The sequence below is a fragment of the Lissotriton helveticus genome, chromosome 3_1, assembly GCF_964261635.1.
Source record: "Lissotriton helveticus chromosome 3_1, aLisHel1.1, whole genome shotgun sequence".
In the NCBI taxonomy this organism is placed as follows: Eukaryota; Metazoa; Chordata; class Amphibia; order Caudata; family Salamandridae; genus Lissotriton; species Lissotriton helveticus.
The window spans coordinates 236,122,692-236,143,373 of record NC_136061.1 but is presented as its reverse complement, the minus strand read 5'-3'; the positions used below and the strand labels follow the sequence as shown (position 1 = coordinate 236,143,373).

The window sequence follows — 20,682 nt, the reverse complement described above, 5'->3', positions numbered from 1 at the left end:
AGTGTACACTTCCCTCCCATGAAAAAAGTAGGTATCGCTTTGGGAGACCAATGTTGCACGCATGTACGACTACTTGTATACCAAAACGAACAATACAGTATTATACATGAATAGTGGCATATAATGAATGGTCCTAGTTTGATACCATTTGAAGTTCACCAGTGTTTTCAATATTCCAACCACCACTTCGAGAAATCAGAGGCAAGGGAAATGCATACATTACTAAAAGAGACACGCCTGAAACAATACCAAGAAGAACAATGAGACAGTCACGTTGAATTAAACAAATAAAACGAAATAGAAAAAATACCTTTTTGCAAACTGAAAACGAAACCTTATGGCAAACCTGTGAGGATAAAAATTGGTTTTGGAGTTTCCCACACCTTCACAACCGACAGCAGCGCAGACAAGCAGATGCATTCTCGACCACAAATGCAGACTTCTCCCTAAAAGATGAAAGGCTCTAAAGCGATTTTGGCCAGCAGCATGACAAACAAAGCGCAGGTAAATTCTACGAGTATGATCGACTCTCCAGCTTTTAAAACGTTTCAGTTTCAATTGGAGGGCTACAGGAAATGAAACAGCTTGTGACATGCAAAGGTGTGCCTTCCCAAATACTCAGAAGGGGCCGAGCTCAAATCGTCACAAGCAATGGATGGGATTCTGAGAGCTTTGGAGTAAGGAATATAGGCTGAACGTCCCAAAGGCAGGACCTTAAAATCAGTGCCAACTTACAGATTTCTGTGTCTCCAAGGCAAAAACGTATTTTGCGGGGCCCTTTCGAGAACAACTTTAAAAGCATTTTCTGCAAATTCACGCCCCAGTGTTGTCAAACAATACTGAAAGGTTTGCTAGACTTTCATTAATAGGTGCAGGAAAAAAATATTTAAAAGCCAATGCTACTTGGAGTCCTCCAGCAAAAGAGGACTAAAAGAATGCTTTAGCAAGCAGTGATAAAAGCCATTTTGTGTTTGAATAGAAATGTTGTCTCACAACATTTTAAGTTAAATTCAGAGTCTAACCAGCTTTTGCTTCTATTATACGAAATTTTACTGAACAACAACGGTCCCATGCATACAGAATATATGATAGCCAATAAATATAGACGAAATCGATTCTATATTTGGAGCGACATGTCCAGCCGGACAGAGGTCTTCAATTATTCAAATAATTGAAGACCTCTGTCCGGCTGGACATGTCGCTCCAAATATAGAATCGATTTTGTCTATATTTATTGTCTCTCATATATTCTGTATGCATGGGACCGTTGTTCTGTAAAGTATGCTCCCCGAGGTCCTATGCTGATTCACTTGGGTCCCCTTGTTGACCTTAACTCTTCTCTATTATATGAAATACACGAAGGGTCATTTTATTGCAGTGGTTGATTAGTGGACTCGTGCAAAATATAAAAAGACATGCGCACAGCCCTTGAAATTGCAGTTTCATTGCTTACTTTGTATAAATAAAGCACCGATCACAACTAACATGCCCACTGCAACAGTGAATCAAAGCATTGCTCTTACAATTTTCACCATTTCGTCTGTTGTGACCTGAACATCTACTTAATTCTCTCTCCTTATCTTGTCCCTCCTCTCTTCCTTTCTGTCTATATTTCTGTGGCTAGACGTGACTGTTGAGTGAGAGAAATGGGAGGGGGCAGAAAACAGCCGAAATACAGAGCAGTAAAAAGATTGATAAGAGAGAGGTAGATGAGGTAGGGAGTGACATAAGCTAAACAGAGAAACATGATATAGCTAAAAAGAAAGATACGGAAAGGTAGAGAGAGAGGGAGGTTTGGTTTTAGTATAAGGCAGATGGAATAGTATAGAGGGAGTGGTTTGGGAGACAGATGGGGAAGACAGGTGACAATGAGCTAAGAATAGGCGGATGCAGTAGATAGGGACGAAATGAGAAGTGGTAAAGAAAGACGTTCAGATATTAGAAGACCCACAGTTTTCACTCTCCAATGGTGTTGGGCAACCCCTAACTTGGTGAGTGAAGGCGGAAAGCAGAGGTTGGTGAGGGGCTTGCACAGACACAAAGTAGCGGTGTACAGGCAGCTCTCAGTAAGGCAGAAAGTAAGGTAAAGGGAAGAACAAGGAGGTGAAAGGTGAGGTAGAGTAACCAGCAAGCTTGATAGAGAGGCAGAGAGAAGTCGAAAAAGTAATGGGTTAGAGACGGTGGGTTGAAACCGATTGAGATGCAAAGAAGCGAGACAAAAGTTAATGGCAAACATAGCAAGAAATGGATAAAGTAATGTGAGCGATAAAGTACCAGGAACAGATGTGGAAATGGAAAGAGGAGGTGGAGAAGTGAGGATGCGAACAGTGAGAATCAAAGGTCAGAAATGAGTGTTAGGTTAAGTTGAGGTACCGAGATGTGGTAGAGTAGTGAGATGGGGAGAGGGCCGAGAGGTGATTTGAGGGAGAAGTGAAATAGATGGAGGAGATATACAGATGATATGTAAGCAGCACTGTGATACGCACCAGGTAGAGGGGTTGTAGAACATAGGGAGGGTTAGAGAGGTATAATTCAGAAACTTGGTGTACAAGAGCAGCTGGGCCTTTACGCCTTTCCTTTTTTGTCAGTGCGCACAGCATCAGAAAACAAGCACTCACCTGAGGAACAACGGAGGCCCAGCACAGAGCGGGCATTTCGGCAACCCCGCCCACGGCCAGGTGCGCTCGAAAAACATGAAGCACGGGGGGGGGGGGGGCGGGAACGGACAGCGGTCTGGTCTCTGGGTCCGGTGTGGACGTCAGGAGGGAGCGCAGGCTACGGAGAGTACCAGGGGCGCCCAGGGGACAAAGAGCGGTGCGAGCCTCGCTGGAAACGCGGCTCGCACCGCGGCTGTGCTCACACGCTGCGGGACTCATGGGGGTGCCTGCAGCAGCCCGGGTTAGGAGAGCCAGTGTGAGGAGAGGGAGGCGGGGTGGAGGGAGCAGGGCAGGCCGAGCAACTCCATTGTCTGCCGTGAGCCGGGTGACTAATCTTCCGTCGTGGGACCCAAAAAAAATGGCGGCCAGCAACTCCTGAATTTTTCAGATTGGGGGCATGTTTACAGGGGCGGGAACGGCGCACAGACAACGGGAGGGGGCGGGAAAGGGTAATCAAAAGGCAGAGCACTCACCTGGGAACGCCCAGGGAAAAAATCTCGGGAACGCCCCCGAATCTGGTCCGGCCTTGACGGACAGATCTCTGTTCCAATGGCTAGCCTCCATTTATGGAGCTAGCCAATGGGACAGGGGGGCGTATTCCAGAGTCCTTACTAAAATCAAGAGATTTCTCTGGAGGCGGAGCTAAGAGCTCCGCCCTCCAGCGAAACCTAAAAAGGCGAGATATTTGGGGGCACAAGGCATGCTTTGCTTCTCTGATACACAGTCTTAATATGAGCTTGCGACATCTCATCACTTCCAATACTTGAAATCCCAGACGAAGCGTCGCTGGCGTTTCGGCTACCATCGGCCCCTCAGAAGAGCCACACTATTTCCCCAGCATAAAGGACACTGGTGGCCAGCTGCCAGCTTTTTCTGAATGTGCTTGATGGGCGATGGGAGGTGGACCTGGAGGTCCTGATAGATGAAGTTTGGGGGAGGCGTGTCAACACCTCTGGGATGTGGCCATCAAAGCTGGCTACTGGTTGGTACAGTTGAAAATCCTTCATCCTACATTCCTCACCAGAATTAGATTGCCACAAATTGGTAGGGATGACAATGACAGGTGTCTGCAAGGCTGCACCTATTGCAGAACCTTGGTACACACTATCTGGGACTGTCCACTCATCCAACCATTTTGGACACAAGTGGGGAGGTGCCTTTCCACAGCACCTTAGAGGCTTGGGAAAGGGGGCACCTAACTATGCGCATACATCCACTATTGTTCTTTAACGTAGCCCTTGTTATAGCCCGATGAGACATTGCTCGTAATTGGGGGGGAGGGGGACTACATACATAGCCACACTATCACAATTGCAGGAGAGGATGAATTGGTGCATTCCGGCAGAACCTGCAACATATTAAGGCAGGGGATGCCCTGGAAAATTAGAAAAGAAATTAGCCTATAGAGGGACTACAGGGATCTCGATTAATTGCTCAGATTATCACACGGTCATCCATAAGTCCAAAATATAGTACTCACTGATGTTTGATCTGTGTGCTATATTGGTGTCATAAGTTGCCTAATTTGTTTTCTGTTCACAGCGTAATAAAAATATTTAAAAATGTGAGCTCCTGCAGAGATGGATGCTGGGAAATGCAGCAGTATATGTTCCTGTAGTAATGGATTCTGAGAAATGCAGTGATGACACTTCTGGAAGTGATGGATGCTGGGACATCTGGAGATGGCTTCTTGTTGAGATATGCTGGAAAGTTAAATTCACTAGCCTGGCATCTTCTTTGAAAATCGTCATACAAGATGTCAGTGTAGTCACTTTCTGCACAGATGATTGCTGGGAAATGCAGTTAGTTCACTACTTCCTTTTAAGATGGAGGCTGGGAAAGTCCGAGTGATGCTTGTTGTATGAAAACACGTATTTCTTATTCGCTGCTCCCTGTGGCAAACTATGTTTTTTTACTTGGAAAAGTTAATAAATCCTAAACTTTCAAGCCTGTACTCGCCGGTCTTAGATCATACCCAATCAGTGTTCCAACCCACTCACAGGACAAAGATGTCCTTGTGGCAGCCTTAAATGACATCAGGTTGGCGCTTAATGGAGGCGATGTCACCGTACTGATAGTTTTGGATCCATAGGTAACTAGGTTACCTGCCTACACTGGTCTCCACTGACCAGGACCTCAATGTCCGGTATGAACCTCACCTTTCTTTTGTCTCCCAGATCAATAAGGCCCATTTTCTTCTCCTCAGGACTCGACAAAACACGCTCCCCATCTATGTTTTTTATGGCTTTCATCTTGTCATTCAAGCTGACATTTTCTCTAGTCTTCACTATCTCAATGCTCTATTTCTGGACCTGCTCAAATATTTGCTTGGCACACGCCAAGTTATTTATAACAGGGGCCAGACTAAATTGCTGAAATTGACGAGCTCTCCTCTCACTTTGCTGAACTCCACTGGCTACCTATATCCAAAAGGGCCTCTTCTAAAGCACTCTGTGTGGTGCTATGGGTCATCCAGTGTAGGGTCACATCTACTTGCATAGGAAATGTATGCCTTCCATTTCAGCACAATCTTTTTGCTCTAGCTCTAAAACCCTCTAGCAGATATTCAGCGTAAGACACATCTGTACTTGTGAATGTAGATTCTTCTTCTATGCTTCTTCTATACAGAATCAGTAATTAATCATTTTACTTTTATAACCTGTAGAACTGCTGGTTGTAGATCAGAGATAATCTTCTTCAGCCTCAAAAGAAAGATTGCCACTCTTCTGTCTTTTGGATTGTCCTGCATCCTGCATACCCTAAAGTAGGCAGATGAGGATAGACTGAAAAGTGACAACCTTTGCTGCTGCTGGCATCCCCATTCAAGTTTCTTCCTCTAACAGGTGCAAAATACGTGAGGTCTTGTACTGCGGGCCCAGTGAAGAAAACATAGCCTCTTAATTTATGATGGTGCTGAAAGAACTACCTTACTGGTGAAGGCTAGATGCAACTTAAGAGTTGTAATCATTCTCTGCTTGAAATTACTAAAGGAAATTGTCAGTCTTCTCGCCATCAAACAGAACATCTATCATTCTAGACTGGATGCTTCCAGAAAGAAAAACAGAAAGCATACACCAAACAATGAGTGCAGATGGCCACCGCATCCACAACCAAAGGCTCACTGCATCCACATTTTTGCAAACCACTTACTTGGACAACTTCATCCCATCCTAGACTACCTGAGCAAAAATCATCCAGGACACACAAATAAAGTCATCACAGGCCCACCCACGGCAACTATTTCCCTATTGCAAAGCTAGTCCCTCTAACAGACTGGGGTAGCACTGGAGGATTTGTGCCATAAACTGTACAAACACTAGGACTGCTCTCCCTGAATGCCTGTCCCTTTCATGAACTCACACCACTGGGCTTCGTAATGCAAAGCTGCTGCTCAACTAATGCATATTTGTACGGTAAGCAGATGCGTGAATAAGTCACCAGTCAACTTCAACCAATTTCTGAAAACACTAAAGAACGGGGAAACTGCTCAAGATATCCAACTCTGGATGTTTACCAAATATATGTTGAATTAGAAAGGGGACCAAAAGAATGCAAATCAAAAAGGTCAGGTTGAACACAGGCGTTCTGTAGTGGTGGATGTGGTATGTGGAGCGGAGAGAAATCAGATAAAAGGTGGAGAATCTGTGAAGAAAAGGAGTTACTAACAGAATGACTGGTCAAAAAGAAATGCAGGCAAATTAGAAGTCATTTAAATGAGCATACAACAGTGAAGTCCTTTTCAACACGCTGACAGATGATGCAGAAAAGGTAGATAGTGTGTTGATACGGCAAGAGACTGAGTGAGAAGATTATCAATATAGACTAATTGGATAAAAAAAATCCTGCAAGAAAGAAAATATGGCATAAAGAAGTGCTTGGGTGTCCTGGGAAAAGCAGAATGGAGAAACAAAATGTACATATAGCTTGTACATGGATAAACACTTACTTCTTAAGCATGCTCCCAGGTTGCTTTCCCCTTGTAACTATGAACGGCAGAAGCACAACATACATGCCATGGTTGTGTTAGCAAGCTCTATTTCTCATGAGCAGTAAATTCTGATTTTTGATCTATATGACAAAATCATTTCTCAACACTCATCCTCTTGCATTTACTTTTCTTTTAATGTAAGCTATGTATTAACAGTAAACACCAACAAGTTGAGTAAACTTCAAATATGTTCACATACAAAGTTTAAAGTTATCGTTACTGGTTGATATGAATGTGATTCAGATAAGTATATTTGATCATGTTTAGAAGGTGTCATACCAGTTTTCCCAATTCGGTTTTCTTTTCCTCCGCCACTCTCGTTGCTAGTGAAATGGCAGCTACTCGACGCGGTTGAGTCACAGCTATAATGCCTTGGCGGCCAATCCCAGATTCATAGAGATACTGTGGGATTTGTGTGGTCTTCCCTGATCCGGTTTCCCCTAGAAAATAAGAAAGTGGGTAAAAATTCTTATCTGTGTGAAGAACTAAAAGAAACATAATGTTGATAGCAATAGCGATACATCAAAAACACAAGATGCTGAACCATGCAGAGACGACTTCAATTTCGGGGTACGTCTGGTCATAAACATGCTCTCTCCAAAGCCAAGATTTGAGTTGGTTTAGACATACTTTATTTCTAAAGACACAGAGCTATGTTTCTTATCGGGTATAACACTTGGAGCTTGGTAGATGTAATGCTGAACATAATACAATGTGTTCATAACCATGTCCAGTGAGACAACTGGATCAAACCTTTAGGTGAAGGATGCTATCCCTGAGGACTCTGATGGGGACTTAGTGGAGTAGGATATGCTCTATAATCATGAGTATTTTTAAAATCATTTTGCACTTTTATCAGGTTTTTGGTTGGTTGGTTGGTTGATAGCTTTATTTCGATATGCATATATCATAAAAGCATTACACAAAGATATATAAAACAGCACATCGTAAAACATAGACTGTACATTAAAAACATCAGGTAAAAATGACTATTAGACATAATAAATAAAATTAAAAATTAAAAAGGCATTAAATCGATATAGACAGTCTTTTTAAGCGGATCAACCAGGCCCATTTTAAGAATTTAGAAACAGCACAAACAATGGGAGGAGCTGTATCAGTCAATAAGATACGTAAAGCCACCGAATGCTGACGAATACCCATCTCTCTACAAAGTGGTTTGAGCCAGTGGGATCTGGGGCGCACATAATCCGGGCATTCAAGGAGGAAGTGTGCCACGGTTTCGGGTCTGTCAGTACATAGGGCACAGTTGCGTGATACCTGCTTGTTCAAGTTCCATCTGGAGAGGAGATCGGCTAGTGGTAAGGTCCCTAGTCTAAATTTAATATATAGGGCCCGATCCATTGGGAGGGTAATAATGTCCAAAAAGGGTTCAAAGGCAACAACATCTTTTATTCTCAGGTAAGCTGCGGTGGAATTGCAGTGATGCTGATTGCTGATGAGCTTTGAGGAAACCCATTCCCAATATATTTTTTTCAGAGTCTCCTTCGGGGGAGCTGAGTATGTGGACCAGCAGGAACCCAATCCCAGGTCCCCAAGCAGGTGTTTAATGTCCCTAAGCCATTTAATCTTCTGCCAGCCATCCGAATGCATTACCTCTACCAGCCCGTCTGCATAAGATTTTAGTTCCGGGACCCTCCACAGGCGAGCCCACAATAAGAGAGGCCGGAGGCGGGCCAGATCCTTGATTGGTTTACAGCCCGCGTCCATGAGCACCGGAACTGTCGGGGTGCTCATCGGGATTGCCATTAGGTCCTTAATAAATTTATTCTCGGCCTTAGACAGAGACTCCATATTACCCAGACCCCATAACTCTGCTCCATAAAGTGATGCGGATACTGCTCTAGCCTTGTATATGTCGATTATCGGAGCTACACAGTGTTTAGATGAGTTATTATACTCCTTTAACAAGGCTCCCCCCACCCTTTTGTGACCCAGAGTCATTTTTTTAATGTGGGGAGACCAGTTCATAACATCACTCAAACGGATTCCCAAGTAATCAAATTCTGATACTTTTTCAAGAGGGATAGAATTCAGAATGGGGGGCGGCCAAGTTTCCTAGGGGGGTGCATGATTAGGTACTTCGTTTTGTCCACATTTATGACAAGTCCTCTGTTTACACAAAAATCCTGAAACCGGTTCAGGAGCTTCTGGAGGCCTTGGGGGGTTTTCGAAATGAGAAGGGTGTCGTCGGCAAACAACAGGGTTGGAATCTTAACGCCGCCCAAGGTGAGGGCGTCTGCTGGTTCTTCAAGCAGATGCTTTACCACCCCATTCACATAGAGCGAGAATAGGGTGGGAGCTAAAACGCAGCCCTGCCGGACACCCCTCTCAACCCGGATCTTATCAGTCTTCTCCCCATTCAAACCCCATCTAACCTGGGCATAGTTGGCGTTATGCAGTTTCATGAGGAGGTTTAAGATGTAAGGGGGCATCCCAAGACCATACAACACCCTCCAGAGTTCCTCCCTAGGAACTAGGTCAAAGGCAGTCTTCAGGTCTATAAAGGCCAGATAAAGACTGCCTTTGCCCAGCTCCACCACCTTCCAATATAGTAACAGGAGTCTGAAGACTTGTTCGATTGTTCCTGTGCCTGAGCGAAACCCAGCCTGCATCTCGGACAATATGTGGTTGTCATCCACCCATGAAAGAATCTTCCCCAGAATTGCTTTTCCCGCCACCTTCTGGGTCGAGTCTATAAGGCTTATTGGCCTGTAATTTCCTGGTAAATCCCGGCTACCCTTTTTAAAAATTGGGACTACCTCTGCCCCTTTCCAGGACTTTGGCACAGATCCTCCCTCAATAATGGCATTTAAAAGTGCAGAGACCAACACCCCCCATTCACATGGATAAGCTCGGAGAAGGTCCCCTGGTAGCCCACCCGGGCCAGCTGCTTTTAGTGGAATAAGAGTTTTGATCAGGTTCGTAACCTCGCGTGCAGAGAAAAGATCCGTGTCTCTGTCCAGAGTATAGGGGGGGAAGGATAAAATGATCATTAAGTGTGCCTTCAATAGCACAATAGAGAGCCAAAAAGTGGTCAAACCACGCCTTGGCGGTGATAGTGCAAGTCCTCAAGGTGTCATCAGGACGGTTCCTACTACCCACCAAGTCCCAAAACCCTTTGGCATCTCTCCCTCGACTGGCAGTCAAAAGATCCTGCCAAAAGTTATCCTCCCATTCCTCCTTAGCGGTTTTTTGGCAATGTGAATATGACCTTCTAGCCTCCCTAATCCTGATTTGAGATTTAGATTTAACTGCGTCAACAAGCAGGGTCTTTGCCTCTCTGCACTTACGGTTAAACCAGCCTTGTCTAGCCCGGGGACCTGGTCTCTTCCCATTGGTGCTGCCTGAAACAATAAAAAGCTCGCTAAGAGCCAGAGTTAGGTTGCAAAACCTGGCCGGCACATCCACCAACCCACCCCCCAAAGGGTCAAGGTTTTCTAGGGCTGCAGCTAGAAGCTGCGTTATAGAGGATATTTTCACCGCTGAGAGCGACAGCTTAGCCCACTTTAGCCATCGACCGCAATTAGATACTACCGACATGTCCGGGACGGGAGAACAAAGAGTTCTGCTACTTATACCGTCTAGGCACCTATGGGTCAGGGTGAGCGAAAGAAGATTATGGTCACTCTCTACAGAGGGTATAATAACCATATCCTTTACCATGCTCCATAAGTGGGTGTCAAGAAGGAAGTAATCAATTCTAGACGTATGCGCGGGCCTATTGTATGTGTGGGCTCCTTTTTTGTCAGAACTAGTCCTACCATTAAGGGCCATCAGGTCAAACTCGATTGTTATGGAATTGACCTGGAGCACCACTTCTGTCCATTTTTTAATTGGGCTAAGCTCTAGGGCGGGTATACCCCACCTATTATCGTCGACCTCTTGATCCTGTAGAACTTCAGGGCCAAGAGGCTCGAAGGTGCAGTTGAAATCGCCCGCGACCAAGGTGCGGTGCTTATATGGAGAGGATCGAAGCAGGGCCTCCAGGCGGGCTATAGTGGGGGATTCTCTACCCCCCTTCGTACCTCGGGCGTAAATATTAAAAATATTTTTAAAAACCTGACCCTTTGGATTTTTCAATGTGATATTAAGGAGGTCCGGACACTGGGTATCATGCTCCTCCATCCTACAATCAAATGCAGTGGCTACCCAAACAACAAGGCCTCCCGAGGGACGACCCCTACCAGTCTCTAGTTGAACTGCCGGTATATGGTGGGATGAATAACACGCCTTATGAGAGGGCTCCCTGCACCAGGTTTCCTGGAACAGGCATATGGAGTATTCCTCCACAAGAGCGTTCCAGTCAGGCAGGGCCAATTTCCTGTCCAGGCCGGCCACATTCCAACTGAGAACCCTCACAAATGGGTCCGTCACAGCCGAAATGCTACCGGGCTCGACAGGGCCCACCAAGTCTGCATCTCCCGTAGGAGGACAGGCAATGGTAGGCTCAGTTTGGACCATCACCACCCCTGCTTCCCATATATCACCTGGAGCCACATGCTCCCCTGAAGTAGGCAGTTGGTCGTTTCTTAATACAGAATTGGAATTTCTGGAGTTAGATGTTACATCCACTCTATTAATAGTTATACCCCTAATATTTTCCTGGTGATCAGGGGATTGTCACCATCCCCTCCCTGGATCATGCCAACCACCCGAAGCGTTAGTAAACGGGACAATAGTATGATTATAGTACTGTGGGGGTGGGACTGATGTAACAATCCCTGGCCACAAGCAACTTGAGGGGCCATTTTGCTCGTTAAGCAAAGAGGTCGAAACACTAGTGGGACGTGGGTAAAAGAAGGTAAGATCAACAATACCAATTCCTCCTTTACTTGTGCACCAGCCCTGTCTTGTTAGCCATCCTACCACCCTTGGATCTTGAAAATTGACCACAATACAGTCCCCCCCAGGCTTTTGGCGGTGGAGCCTATCCAATCTATTCGCCTCACTCCCAATATAAGACCATCAACTTCCCCTGGTAGAGGCCGGTTTACCCTTAACCAGTGCATAGCCTTGTTTTTTAGCATCTGGAAGGTTTCTCTCTGTCCCGGTGGAAGTGGTGGGACATTTATTAGGACTGCTACAAAGGGGAAGGAATCTGGGGTGAGGTTCATGGGGGGTTTCTTGTGTGGTGGCTTTGTCGGGGGTGGTACGGACGGTCTGGGACCAGTAGAAACAGGGCGGGGTATAGATTTATTCGCTAAAGGTTGATTACCAGTAGGTAGGGCAGATGATAAGACAGTCCCCTTTCTAATGCCCACAACGCCTCCTGCTACTACAGTGGCTGAAATTTTTATGCTAGGCGACGGTTGTTGCGCCGCAGTCTGGGCAGATACTACAGTAACGGGAGGATTTGGTACAAGTCCCAGTGGTACTGAGTTAGGGGGCTTCAGGGGTCTCTTCACTGCCGCACTATCAAACTTTGCAGGTAATGGAGAGTTGGTTTGTTGCCTTTGTCCCTTAACTTGTGATGGAGCTTGAATAGTGTTCTGGCAATTGCTGCTTCCATCCAACCTAGCCTGAACTTTTATCAGTGCCTTGGTAGAAAAGAAATTGTCTAATGTTGCCTGCTCAAAATGGTCTAAGCGGTCAGAGAGCTTACTAATGCGTACCTCTAATGGGAGCAATATAGACCGTAACAACCTTTCTAAGTCAGGGAGCAAACTGCTCAGGGATGGCTGTTTATCTGCCGTTACCATCCCTGTGTCTGTAGGAATGGTAGAAGTAAGATCAGGACTATCTAGTGTTACAACAACCCCCTCTTGCATAGTTTCCCTCCCACGGCTTGCTTCGGAAGCAGCCTTACTAGAATGCATACTTTTGTTAACTTTTCTAAGTTTATGAGGTGGCTTAGCTGGAAGGCATTTCCTGGATAGAATATTGCCTTTTCTTTTAAAACCTGATTTAGGTTGGGTCAATGAAGCACGTACTTCGGCTGTACAGGTTATAATCTCTGTATGACTCACACAAGAAGGAATCAAATCGCCCACGTTACCCTGGTTCTCCTTATTAGTAGATACATCATGAGCTAAATAGGATGCGGCAGGTAGATTTAGTGATGAGAGGTGTAACTAGTGCAGGATAGATTTGTGCAGAGCGCTTATCCACAGGATTTTTAAGTAGTTCGATAGATAATCTCCGCTCTGCACGCCTCTCAGCAAGCGATATTTCTTTGTCGATCAACTGAAGTGGGCGATTGAAAAATTTATCCAAGGGACCAACAACTAGTTGCCCGGCATCGCCCGGTGGTGTCATCATGGCGGTGCTACTTGGGAATTCCGGCATTCCTTGAGGTTATCAGCCCTTTTTCACCACTTACTGATAAACACTTGAGTGGCACAACAAAGCACTAAGAGATATGATGATCGTTTGGGATCAATATCAGTGGGGTGGCCCAGCCCGGCGTCCCTCGGCCCCTGACGGCCACAGACGGTCCCGCCCTTGTCCCGGGCTTCTCCCGCTCGCTCCCGCGAAGCGGTGGAACTAGACTCCTTTAAACGACAAGTTCAGCAATCTCATTGGATGATAGGCGGGGGGCGTGGCCAGCGGGGAGAGCAGCCCAGGTGAAGCTGGTTGGGCGCGCAGGGACTCCTGGACACTGGAGTCCCTGTCTTGTGCTCGCAGCCCCGCCGACACAGTCACCAGCCCCGCACTCCTCTCAAAAGTTAACCAGGAGCCAGCAGCGTCACGAAGCAGACAGCGCTGCGGGACCCGCGGAGCGGGTCCGGCGAGGCCCTAGGGTGATTCCTCCCAGCAGGGACACGTAAATAATCAGCAACAGGACCAAGGACCAAGTAGGTACAAGCACAGTTCGCCAAAGGTTTCCCAAAACGCCGTGGTCAGGATCCGCCTTTCACTCTGTTGGCGGGGGGCGTGGCCAGCGGGGAGAGCAGCCCAGGTGAAGCTGGTTGGGCGCGCAGGGACTCCTGGACACTGGAGTCCCTGTCTTGTGCTCGCAGCCCCGCCGACACAGTCACCAGCCCCACACTCCTCTCAAAAGTTAACCAGGAGCCAGCAGCGTCACGAAGCAGACAGCTCTGCGGGACCCGCGGAGCGGGTCCGGCGAGGCGCTAGGGTGATTCCTCCCAGCAGGGACACGTAAATAATCAGCAACAGGACCAAGGACCAAGTAGGTACAAGCACAGTTCGCCAAAGGTTTCCTTTTATCAGGTTTTTATAGCAATCACATAGTGACAAGAGAGTTAGCCAAAACAATATTGGTTTTGGAACGTTAACTCTAAAGGAGGTGGGAGGCAGAGAATTCTCATACAAAACAGTCTGTAAGATTCATTAAAAAAAAAGTGAGTTTTGACTGCTTTGGCATGCTGGTTGTCCAGGTTCTGTCAGTCTGGGGATAATTCCTGTGTATGCATTATGCCTTCAACCATTATTTGTAGGTATAGAATAGTGTTAAAGTCTACGGGACCCTGTACCTGGTGGATAAATGAAGAAATTCTGAAATCTTCTGGGAAGGCAGGGGAGACTTCTTAACATGTACATAGTATCACCACTACCCGTAAAAAGCCATTGCTCGCAGTCAAGTTTTCAGACTTCCTGACAAAGATGTCCCTCATGGCCATTCTTGCCTAAATTATCATAGAAATCCCCTCATCCCTGAGAACCAACGCCAGATTTCAGCAATTATTTGGTAAGTGTTAGGCAAAGAAGCCACAGGCACAAACCTGTTTTCTCCCACAAATCTCCCTAGTTGCTTCAGACCTATGGAAGCCCATGAACTCTGTCTGCCCCAGTAACAGCGCCACCATAAGTCATTTGACCACCAAGTCTTTTTAGTTGCGCAAGGGACAAGCCACCTACAAACAAAAAGTGCATTAGGGTCATAAGTCAGAGAGAGACACCCCCAGACACTTTATGAATCTGGCTGGAATGTTCATTCCATACCAAGATGTCGGTTACATACAGCACAACAGGTGTCGAAAAATCATAAAAAACTTTACCAGACATGCAGGTCTAATGACTTGATTGATCCACACGACCTAACTGTACTATTTGTGACCTATCAAATGGACTTAAATTATGTGATCGACGTGTAAAATCATAAGGATAAGAAAACATACTAAACAGTTAAGAGTGATGAAGACAATAAATAATCTTACAGGTTGCTATATGAAGGAACACACTTAATAAAAATAAGATTTAGATTAACATACTAACAAAACCAATTACAAAAATAAATGCATTAAATGATGGTCAACCTACAATATAAATTATATATGTGGGTCGATACTTCCCTCACAAATATAATCATCCAATTTCTAAGGTTTTTTTCACAATTCAGCCCAATTTACTGTTTGTACCCCCAATGCAGAGGTCTGGTACTACAACTTTGGGTTGCTCAGGTTCACTTTCTCAAGATTCTCCAGTATTTTGGTGTACCAAATTCCTTTAATAAATTTGAATGGATTGGTCATGCACATTTACATCATTCAGCCATTCAAACTCCTTCACACTTGTTCGCTCCTCATGTTGAGACACAATTTTTTCATTTTCCTTACACAAGAATATTGAATTCTGGTGCCACAACTTTCTGCCACTCAATAGTGCAGAACTGCAGAACACTTTCTCAACCCTCAAAAACTCTGAATATTTGCTGTTGCCCTTTCTCATCATTCTACCTTTTTTACCCTTTCCCAACCACCAATATCAAATGCAACATGGTTTACAGCCATGATTTTTATCATAATTTTTTGTATGTGGCTTGGGCTCAGGACAACCTTTCTCTAACCGTATTAGGGGGACCACCCCACTTTCCTTTGACATAGTCATGCAGCCTACATTGACCTTATGGAATGGTGTGACCCGCACATCAATTTATAAGAACTACACCCAGTGGTAGAGCTGTAGGGCCGTACCAAGCAGAACATTTCCTTTCGCCACTTTAACTTGCTGCTGTTGGCCAATTGAACAATCTCTTTACCATCTCAGTTGAATCTTCCCACAGCACCGTTCCCTGCTGGATTATATACAGAGGCAGTCTTGTGCATGTTACCATTCCTGGTCAGGAAGGATTTAAAATTCTCTGTGATAAGTTGTGGTCCATTGTCACTCATAACCATTTGGGTAATCCTTCATTCAAAAACACTTTGTCAAGGATACCAATGATCTTACTAGAATCAGCACAATTTCCAGTTCCGGCCACTTCGAATAGTGATCAATATAATCAAAACTAAATACCACTGTTCTCTATTCTCCCAGGTGGGCCCAGTAATATCAATGTCTACCCTTTCCCATTGCATGTTGGGACTACAAATAGGATGTAAGTGTGTTTTGAGCGTAGAATCAGTTTTGTCAGAAACTGACAAAACTTGTTGCACTGAGCACAATTTCTCACCTTCGTTTCTATTTCCTTGTCCAGGCCCGGCCACCAACACAAATTCTTCATTCTGCACTTAGTTTTACCAGTTCCCAGGTGTCCTTTATGACAAATATCCAACAATCTTAATCTCAAACTCTCAAAATTTTGCTCGACAAGATTAAATTGTCTAAAATGCTTTACTCGTTTTTTAATTGAATTTGGCAGATTATTGTAAATATTTATGAAGGAATAAATGTCTATGAGTCTCTTCTTCTCTATTATACTTACTTCTGTAAGTGTCTCATCATCACTCTGAGCACTTTCCCACTCTTCTCCTGGAATGTCATTTATGTTATTCGCAACACAAAATTCCTCATATTCTTTCTCCGCCACATCTCTAAGGCAACAGCATCCTGCTTAGAAAATCTGCTACCACAGTTTTACCCAAGGCGTTTACTACACATCGGAATTATAATTCATAACTTAATAGAGAAACGAGTCAATCTGAGTGATGCATTATAGAAGCCTTTAGTGGTCAAAATGTTTGCAAGTGGTTTATATGATCAACACGCAAAGTAACTTGCCCCCCAAATGTATTGTCTGAAATGCTCCTGACCCCATACACAAGCAAGTGCTTCTCCCTCAATCACAGGATACTTCTCCTCTGTGGGTGTCAATGAGCGAGAGGCAAATGTTACAGTACATTCTTTGCCATTCTCTCCGATCTGGGACAAGACTGCACCAATTCCTTTACCACTAGCATCTGTGGAATAATAACCCTGCAGAGGAAGGGAAGTGCATATATCAGCTTCCAGTGACATTAATGCCTCCTGGCATTATTCTGACCATCAAAACGTGTTCTTGATTTTTAGTAGCTGGTGTGAGAAGTTTTTGCTGAACTATTTTTATTAGAATTCTGCCAGTCCTAAAACGTTTAGCTTTTTGGTGTTGATGCCTCTCTAATAGCTTCCAGCAGCTCTTTCTTTCTGTGGATTCGGGCCCCGGGTGCGTGACCTGGCTACTGGTAAAATTGCACTTGCTGTACTCAGCTGTGAAACCTCCTTGTTCCAGAATTTGCATTACCTGTGAGAGTTTCTGGCCGTGTTCCTTCTTTAAGCCCTTGATCCCCTTAAATAGTTCATACATCGGTCTCTGGCACAAAGGCGTCGCAGAGGCCAAACCAAAAGGTACCCTTTTAAAATCTGAAGCAGCCAAAGGGGGTAACAAACAGTCAGGCTATCAGGATGTAGTGGAAAACTAGTGGTAGGCAGCAGTCAAATTTACTGTTGGGAACCATTTTACAGACTCTCCAGCATTGCGCGAAATCAGCTAAGCAGCGTGATGAACGTACTATTTATCATTTTAACTGCAAAAAAGGTCTCACAGCAGATAGCAAACAAATGGTGAATTTTCTTTGGCTGTAAGCACACGTCGTCACTACGTGCGCCTTACAGCCATAATAGCTGCTTCTCCTGCATGTGTTTATTCAGTGCATCTCCTGGCGGTCACTGGCAGTCAAGGAAGAAAGTCACATCTCGCACTTTCAGCGAATCTGGATGCAAACCGCATGCTATATTAGTTCAAAGGCTCGAAGGCATTTATTATTTCAAGGTGTCAACAGTCGGTGACATACACTGGATGAACAGGACAAGTGACAGAAAGGATGAACCAGCCCATCATACAAGTTCCACTGAGTGAAATAAAGAGCACCGATGATACCTGGCTTGGACATTTTAGGGCCGTAAATTTAAAAGGATACAGGTGCAAACGGGTTTTAAAAGCACACTCATTCGCACCGGAATAAAACCTGGAGCAAATATTAATTTTGAAATTAAAATGTAGCCCTGCCGTTTGTAAACTCTTAGGCAAAACAGTTCGAACCCCCCATTATTCCTTAAGAAAATAAATAAACGGTTTACCTAGAAGCAAAATGCACATTTTACTGAAAACCAGATATATTACCCCATCCCAACGTTTAAATAGCCCCACCAGGGCGCAGGCAGCCGAGGAATAAACACACAGTACAAGTGTGCCCCTCTCGTCAAGTTACACACACACTGAATATGCAAGACTGCCACCACATTCATTAAGCAGTGTTGCCTGGATTATGCCTGGGACATGTCAGTCAGTTCTTTTAAGGTTGTCACCTTTTTTAGTTATCGCCTAGGCAGCGCTTGCGCTGTCTCTTCGAGACATGCTGTATCCAGAATATGTGAATGAAGCTCCGCCTCTTTCCTGCCCATCTTTTTAATTGGCTCCCGTCCTTTGTAAATGGTGGCTTTTCATTAGTTATGAGGCTTTGTAGTGCCTCCTTAGTAACTCCCTATCTTTTTTTGTAAACTCCCATGAGGACACCCCCTATTACATGTGTTGTTACTCCCTAGGTTTTAATTACAAACTCAAGGCACTATTTTCTTAAAGGCCTTCAAACAGGACACTCACTTGGTCCTAAACAAGGTTAGCATTGATTACTTTACTAGCTAGCATATTTCACATTTATATTAGACCTTCTATGCAAGGCATTAGGAGTTAAGTGTATTTACCATATCTTCAAAGTTTATGCTGCTCACTAGGGATATCCAGGCACAGCTGTGAGATATATGCTGCACCTAAACATCTCACATTTATATTAGACCTTGTATACATTTCCCTTCATCAGCTCCACATAGAGTACAACCTAATCTAGAATTAATATAATAATTCTTTTGTCACATTTCAAAACTACTAATTGTATATATTTAAGGTACGGTCTTACATGCAGTGCATTCTGGGTAGGGTGGATTTACCATATCTTCAAAGTTTATGATGCTCACAAGGAACATCTAGGCGCAGCTTGCGGTATTGGCGGTGCTGGTACCTTACTTACTAGAGACCTCTAGGAGCAGCTTGAGGTACTGGGAGTGCTGGGGCCTTGCTCTCTAGGGACCTCTAGGAACAGCTTGCAGTACTACACCTACCAATCTTACAAATTATATTACACCTTCTATAAATTGATGTACTGTCTTCCATGCAGTGCATTATGGGTAGGGTGGATTTACCATATCTTCAAAGGTTATGATTCTCACTAGGGACATCTAGGGGTAGCTTGCGGTACTGCACCTACACATCTCACATTTAGATCAGACCTTCTATAAATTTCTCCTTCATCAGCTCCACATAGAGTACAACTTATTCAGAATCAATCTAGGTGCAGCTTGTGGGACTGCTCCTACACATCTATGTTAGACCTTCTATAAATTTCCCTACATCAGCTCCACATAGTGTACAACCTAATCTAGAATTAATATAATAATTCTTTCGTCACATTTCAAAGCTACTAATTTTATATAATGAATGTACTGTGGTACTGTCTTCCATGCAATGCATTATGGGTAAGGTGGAGTTACCAGATCTTCAAAGTTTACGATGGTCACTAGGGACATCTAGGAGCAGCTTGCGGTACTGGAAGTGCTGGTGCATTGCTTACTAGGGACCTCTAGGAGCAGCTTGCGGTACTGGCAGTGCTGGTGCCTTGCTCACTAGGGACCTCTAGGAGCAGTTTGCGGTACTACACCTACCACATCTCACATTTATATTAGACCTTAAATAAATTTCCCTTCATCAGCTCCACATAAGAGTACAACCGAACCTAATCCGGAATTATTATAATTCTTTTGTCACATTTCAAAACTACTAATTGTATATATGAGCATAGCTATTTGAATATAATTTTGGTACTGTCTTGCATGCAATGCAATATGGGTAGGGTGGATTTACCATATCTCCAAAGTGTATGATGCTCACTAGGGACCTCTAGGAGCAGCTTGCAGTGCTCCACCGAGACAAGCAGTGCTGGTGCCTTGATCACTATGGAGCGCTCGGAGCAGCTTGCGGTACTGCACTTAGGCATACAATGCTGGTCCTTTGATCACTATGCAATAATTTGCAATGCACTAGGTCTCACATTACTGAAAGTATGAGCTATTGCCGTTGCATTATTATTTGCAACACCAATACCTCAAACTATCAGTAATGCGAGATCTATTGCAATGCAAATGCTTGTATTCATTGGGGTGGTTTTATGTACCCGGTTCGGAGGCTACTGCCAAACCCAAACACACACCGCTTAAAGACCGACAATGGCGCAGTATTTGCTTAGCGAAGGCTGTTAATCATAAATATAACACACGCACATCATAGGATGCCCATCACTATTGGAAGTATGCCCCTGTTATGAAAGCTTACCGCGTTTAGCGGCTCAGCCATTCAGGAATTTCAATATTTCCTGTATCTTCCTGTCGCTCTAGTGTAACATCTACTGCTACAGCCCGAGAGACAAATTAGCTAGGTGCACCCTAGACACAAAGTCATTATTATTAGCGGAGCTGCCTACTCTAAGCGGAGACAGCTTTGGCCAGGCGGTGTTTCTTGGACTCACAGCACATACACAATACCAACCAGCTTATGCCCATTTCAAGGTGGAATACTCTGCTAAAACAGTTTCTATTGATTTACGGCTGAAAGGAAGAAGTACGAGTAAAATAAAAGTGACGCACAAATGGCACAAAATGTTCATTTTTGAGCCGCAAAATTTGCAAATCTTTTTAGCAATATCCTGGAGGGGTCTGAATTTACCCACTTAGTGCAAGGCAACATTTCACCAATACTTGGCAATGGAAATTGGTCCACCAAAATGTTTCTATTAATGTCCACAAATC

At 44.6% G+C, this 20,682-nt stretch overlaps 1 protein-coding gene across 1 annotated transcript in view; it reads right to left on the bottom strand.

Annotated features, from left to right (window-relative positions):
• DHX33 (DEAH-box helicase 33) overlaps positions 1 to 20,682 on the bottom strand; it is a 193,922-nt gene that overhangs the window by 150,677 nt on the left and 22,563 nt on the right. Inside the window, exon 2 of the mRNA XM_078679696.1 lies at positions 6,925 to 7,085. Coding sequence (XP_078535822.1) covers positions 6,925 to 7,085 — 161 coding nt within the window. The remainder of the gene's footprint in view (positions 1 to 6,924; positions 7,086 to 20,682) is intronic.